Source organism: Trichinella spiralis (genome assembly GCF_000181795.1).
Source record: "Trichinella spiralis strain ISS 195 chromosome Unknown Scfld4, whole genome shotgun sequence".
Lineage (NCBI taxonomy): Eukaryota > Metazoa > Nematoda > Enoplea > Trichinellida > Trichinellidae > Trichinella > Trichinella spiralis.
Genome location: NW_003526943.1, coordinates 9,399,224 through 9,405,326, shown reverse-complemented (window position 1 = coordinate 9,405,326; position 6,103 = coordinate 9,399,224). Strand labels below are relative to the sequence as shown.

The window sequence follows — 6,103 nt, the reverse complement described above, 5'->3', positions numbered from 1 at the left end:
CGCCGATAATTGTAAATCGGTGTATGCAAAAAATAACAAACCCGAACATATTCATTGGATTGGTACAGCGAAAGTTTTTTGCTTAATAAAATTGCCAATAAAGAGGGAAAAATTGCAAAAAAAAATTCACCAAACCCAAAGTCAATAATATCCAGCTTACCGTAGCTTCGTTTGAATACTTCAATTTGTCAGAGTTTAGCAGAATTTTAATTCTCAACGATGAAACATTCCAAGAGCCTATCATGCTTATGTCGTCCATCAGTAAAAATTATTCACATGCTTTCTTTTTTTTCAAAAACCGTTGCACTAGTTGTTTTCTCAAGCGATAATACGCAAAAGAAATCAAATCAAAAATGGCAACATCATCTGCAACAAAATTTACCAAAGCCTCAGCTTCAAAATGGAACGCAGATATGTTAATATGCTGATTTCCATTTATTTCCAAGTTACGTTGACGACGGCAGCGAATATGGAAAGTGGAAATGAAACCAATTTATACGGCTGAATAGAATTCTCACTTTGAAGATCATTGAAATAGTGGTGAAAGTAATTAATTTTGCGCTTGTATAGATCGACAATAAGTTGAAATGAAATTAAGAAGATCCTTCTTATTCCATAATATTGATTGATTTTACACCTGACCTGTAGGGTCAAGGAATACACGCACACACACGCGCATGTATACATATATATATATATGTATACGTATGTGATGGATGAAATGAAAAAGAATTATCTTGCGGAGCCTCTTTAACGGCGTTGCTATAGTTGATAAGCAGAAGTGAATCGAAGTGTGTGAAAGCTGAGGCTGTTAGTTTTTCTTTTTAAATAATAGCAGCAGCTTCTTGTCCTTTTCTTAAGTCTGATTCGTTGCGTGTATTTCAATTTTCTGTCACTCTGTAATGTAACCGGTAAACAGATCGAATATTTAGCAGAAGCAGTTAAGTTTCAATTGCTCATTACTCGTATTTGATCCTTATATTTGCAGACAACCTTTTTTTATATTTAACAATAATATGAAGTCGTCAGAAAAAAAAGATAGCAAATTAAAATGACTGATGAAATGATTCTTGAAAAAAAACTCCATTCACTTATTTTAAGGTTTTTGCATTAATAATATTTGTTTTACTGTAAGATTTAATTGACAATAAGTTTAAATTTTACATTAAAATAAATAGTTGTTGTTTTATTTATTTATTTATTTAAAATGGCAGTGTTTTTTAGTTACATTCAATACATTGTTGTTTAAATAAGCTAATTACAAAGCAAGTAGATTTTATAAAATCTCCCATGGCTAATCTGTATTGGATAGATTGTAGTAAGTTAAGTTTCGTTTGATAGTAATTATATATATACGTTTATAAGTTGTTGGCAATTTATTGATAAAGCTCCAATAGTAAGAACAAGTTATCGCAAAGAAACGCATGAATTTTTAAAGTTGTATATGCACAAATGTATAACTGTATATATGCATAATAATAATGATAATGATAAATGTCAGGTATTTATATTGATTTTGATGTTGCTTTTTAATTAAAAAATGTTTAACTTATTAGGTTTACAGTTTCATCTCATTATTCATAAAACTAACTAATCAATAGACTTTTCATTCACCGGCTTAAAGATAGACAAAAACATGTTTATGTTATTTCACTAGAATAAATAAAGGATAAGTTTTTCAAGTGAAAAATTACTTTTTACGAAACTTTTAATTTCAAATTTCATAATTAGGTAATGATTCAATAAATTGTCATACAACAGATGAGCAAATTTTGACAATTGTTGTTATTCATAATAAGCAATAACAAGCGGACAATTGCAGTTTAATTATGAAAAAAATTACATTTTTCAAGCGATTGATTAAATTGATCTTATTCAAATTATTTTTTTTCTCTTTAATTTAGCATAGTATTTTTTGATGGATTAATTAACTTTTTAAACATTCATATCTTCAATGTTGAATAACAAAAAAATGTTTTTTCTCAACATTGTCGTCATCACTTTACGTCAAAATATTAGCCAATACTTATTCAAAAATAAAAAATATATATGAAAACAAATTACAATTACTATATTGAAGTTCACAATAACTTGAACTTCATGAGCATAATTCAACTAGCAAAATAAACAAATGAATGAATAAACAAACAAACAAACAAATAAATAAAATTAAACACACACACACACATATATATATGTTGTGTATGATGTAATAACTGCAACAGACAAATGCAGTAATTGTAATGATGGAATCAAAAATATGGCACGTTGAACAACCAGTTGGTCGAAACTTCGGATATAGGCACTTTGACAAAGTTGAGAAAGTTTGTAAAGCAGTGGTTGTAGTTGCATCGAGTGATAAGCAGCACACAGAAGCTGAATCTGGCCAACATGAGGAAAAATCGTTCCGATACAGGCTCGGCAGTGTGCTCATAGCTGACCACCCAGTCGGTGAAAGTGCACTGCAAACAGATGGCCGCATCTCTCCAATTTTTGTCAATTTTACGACAAATCGCATCCCTCACCCGTGCCAAATCAGTTTCGCACAACAAGTCCAACATCCGATAATACTGGCACAATACCATATACCGTTCACGGTATGTGTCGCTGTTTTGCTGTCGTATGATGTTGCTGTCGCCGGTTTCCACCATCCCATTGGGAAAAGTGAACAACAAGTCGACCAATTCGTACAGTAGAACTTCGTTGAAATGCCACTTGACAATGTAGTCGGCAAATATGGTCGCCGGCTCTTTGCCAATTTTGTTACCGCCCTTCAGATGGTCGAAAATGTCCAACACTTGCACCATGCAACTGCGCACTTCGGTCGATTCGTCTTCGAAAAGGCGCAACATTGTCAGCAGCAGGTGACTTCGTTTCACCATATCCAACTTCTCGACCATCAGTTCACCGCAACGAACCAAGCTGGTGGATGCGGCAAGGCGCCCGCTGACGTCACCCTTTCGATAAGCCAATCCAATCAAACAGTTGTACCAGACCGTGTCGTCCAGTCCCTCTATTGGCTCTTTCCATGAGACGTAGACATCCGACAAGAGTACCAAAGCCAACGCCCTGGCCGAACTGCCATAACGGCCCAGACAGTTTTTCTTCAACAACGATACGAACATGGACAAATCGTTCGGTATTGTCCACGGCCGATTGATCCACTGGGACAATGTGACGCACCGGTCACTGGTGGTCATTCGATTCCAGCGGAGTCTCTTCGTCCGCTCCACTGGATACAGATCATCACCAGTAGATGAAGGGAAAGAAAACTTTTCGTCGATCAATCCCAACACATGGTTCATGCCGTCTCGATTGTTGTTCGTCCACTTGGTCTGCCGCACCAGGCTTTGTAGAGATATTTTCAACGAAGCGGCCGTCTCTTTGGTGAGCAATTTCACCACAATACCGGCCGCCATACGGCGCACCATCATGCTGGGACAAGTGAACGTCAACTGAAGCATATGCTGGCAGAGTCGCTTCAATGGAAACGACAGCTTGTTCTTGATGAAACCAGGAAAATCGAACGACAAATGCTGCAATACCAATAACACTGGATAGGCGGAAAGGAATGAATATTCTTGCACGGCGATCATTTCCAGTGCGTTCAAACAAATGATCCACATTTCATTGAATCGTGTCTGAAAATTTCAATTAATCAATCAATCAATTGAACTATTTTTCAATATGCCAAATTTGCATAAAATATTTTCACCATAAAGTGAGAAAAAGGCATCTGGCCCAATGGAATAAAACTGTCGGCGTTGCATATGAACACTTGTTTTATCAGTCGCATCGCAAGCTTCGCCGATGCCTGACGTAACAACCATTGTGAAGAGGAAAAATTTTGAATAATAAACATTTCGAAGAAAATTTTCAAATTTTTTGTACTACACAGAAAATTGTTTAAATTCGACGTCAACGCCAAAAGCGACCGTACAGCAGCCAGCGGTGAAGATGTGCACAATCGGATGATGCGATTTTCCAAATCCATATTGATTGACAAACATTCGAACGATGAGAACACTTTCACAATTATCGGCAAACGTCTGTATCGGATTTCGATCATTGAATCGCTGTCGAAACAATTCAAACTGAAATATATCGCTTTTTCGTACAAATCGGAAATGATCCAAGTGGTCTGATCTCGCAATACATTGCGCAAGCAGGTGCTGCATTTGTCCAACAATACGCACGACGATACCGACATCAGCAGGTCGACCAAAAATAGCACTGCTTGTTCAACGTCCTGATATTCGCCGGCAGTGCACAATTTTCTGAGCAAATTGCACCCATGCAACAAATTCAACAAGCAAATTTTGAACGACGCCATCGGCGTTCTGGTCGAATTGACCATTTCAAACGAGTCGAGATCGACAAACAACGGCGGACAGAAGCTGAATTTTTGATTTTTCACATAGTTGAGGTGCAATTTCAAAAATTCCAATAATTTATGCAACAACTGTTTACTAAAACCGACAGACAAATTTATAAGATCCGCGCTGCAACACTCGCTCATAAATATCGGACCAATCAGTGACCATGGCGGTATAGTTTGATGTTCCAAAGCTTGCGAAAGCATCTCATCCAAATATTCTAAAGTCGACATTGTAACTGTTTTGTCGGGAAAATATTTAAGTAGCTGCAGCTGACATTGAATGCTCGTCGTAAAAGACAAATCGGTTAGTGCATAATTGCAATCGTAACTGCCGGGATTTGAAAAAATATCATGCAAACTCTTTCCAACCGATTTCAAATAGTTGTTAGAGATTGAAAAAATTTTATCCAAAACAATCTGGCAATCTTGTTCAACAGTATTGTAATAATGTAAACAAATATTCTGGATCATGTACAAGCGGCTACTCATTTTTGTATCACCTTTACTAATACGCGAATCCCATTCACACAGTATATTCGAATCGAGCTGAAGAAGCATGATCAAAATTTTCAGTGCAGTAATTGTTCGTTGAAAACATGCACCAGGAAAAATCTGGCTTATGCAAAAATCAGCAAAATTTAACTTAATAATCAATTCGCTATGTTGAAAATATTTTGCCAAAGCATCCTTTACAGTATGACGAAACCAAGAACTAAGATAAAAAACACAATTAAATTTTCAACTATAAAATAATTTGAAAATAAAACAACGAATAACAAGTGATAAAATAAAATTTAACCTTTACTCAGGCTCTATTAATTGTACTTGAAAATCATCATCTTACTGTGTTAAATTTTACCTCGCGCAAAGCATCCAAACCTTTCATACTTATTTCAGAAAAAGCTTTAAAAATTAATCATAAAAGTTACGCTGTAAAAACGTATAATTAATTCATAAAAATAATTTTACACAAATTCATGATTAACTGAATTTTTTTGCAAAATATGAGTAAGGCTTAAAACTGAAACCATTTGTCAATCGTGTCGAATTAAATTATACTTTTTAAAATAATTTCACTCTATCGGTTAATATAATTCACTTACCTTGAAATTTTTACATTGCTTTTCAAATATTCAAATACCAGTTTTGTTTTTTGTCGCTTTGTCAGTATGCTTATGTACGCCTCGTAACGACAAAAAATGTCAAATGCAATTATTCCAATTTCTGGATCATTTTCCCTTATAATATTGGCCAATTCAATAGCATTACTTTCTATAACTTGAAGCTGCAACTGACGACTGCTGCGACGAAGTGCAGTGTTCAACGTTAAAAGAAAAAATTGTCGCGCACGTTGAGTCGACGACGAGTGCGACAATGTCTGCTTAGGAAGAATTACAGAACAAATTTCTGAACAGTCAGTATTCTGCAACTCCACATAATTGGTTGGTGGTAACAGTCTCAATCGAGCTAATTCCAAAAATTCCAAGCCTCTCTCATTTAGATATGGTTTCAGGAAAAACGTTGCACACGTATGTGCTATGCGGTAGTCCTCGCTAGACAGGTGGGTAATGAAAAATGAATCCCAAAAATTTCGCTCACGTTCGATGCTGAATACTACATCCTTTCTAAACACGAGCATTTTTTTCCAAAATCGTCCCGCAGCCGAAACCAACACACTTTTTCACTCAGTGCCAATTTCCAGCTTAGAAATGCTCGACGGGAGCA

The 6,103-nt window shown here is 35.7% G+C and overlaps 1 protein-coding gene across 1 annotated transcript; it reads right to left on the bottom strand.

Annotated features, from left to right (window-relative positions):
* Positions 1-2,252: 2,252 nt before the first annotated feature.
* On the bottom strand, positions 2,253-6,017 carry Tsp_02322 (hypothetical protein). The gene is made up of 3 exons (XM_003378079.1): positions 5,482-6,017; positions 3,716-5,090; positions 2,253-3,641 (listed from the first exon to the last, which is right to left on the bottom strand). The coding sequence occupies exons 1-3, from the start codon at positions 6,015-6,017 to the stop codon at positions 2,253-2,255; spliced, it is 3,300 nt and encodes a 1,099-aa protein (XP_003378127.1).
* Between the last annotated feature and the right edge of the window lie 86 nt (positions 6,018-6,103).

What these genes read in the sequence shown, in the direction of transcription:
- Tsp_02322 (XM_003378079.1), bottom strand. Translation starts at nt 6,017, where the DNA reads ATGCTCGTGTTTAGAAAGGATGTAGTATTCAGCATCGAACGTGAGCGA. An exon ending in AGCAATGTAAAAATTTCAAG is followed by an intron (nt 5,091 to 5,481) that starts GTAAGTGAATTA and finishes TTTTTATCTTAG; the next exon opens with TTCTTGGTTTCGTCATACTG. An exon ending in TGCCTTTTTCTCACTTTATG is followed by an intron (nt 3,642 to 3,715) that starts GTGAAAATATTT and finishes TGAAATTTTCAG; the next exon opens with ACACGATTCAATGAAATGTG.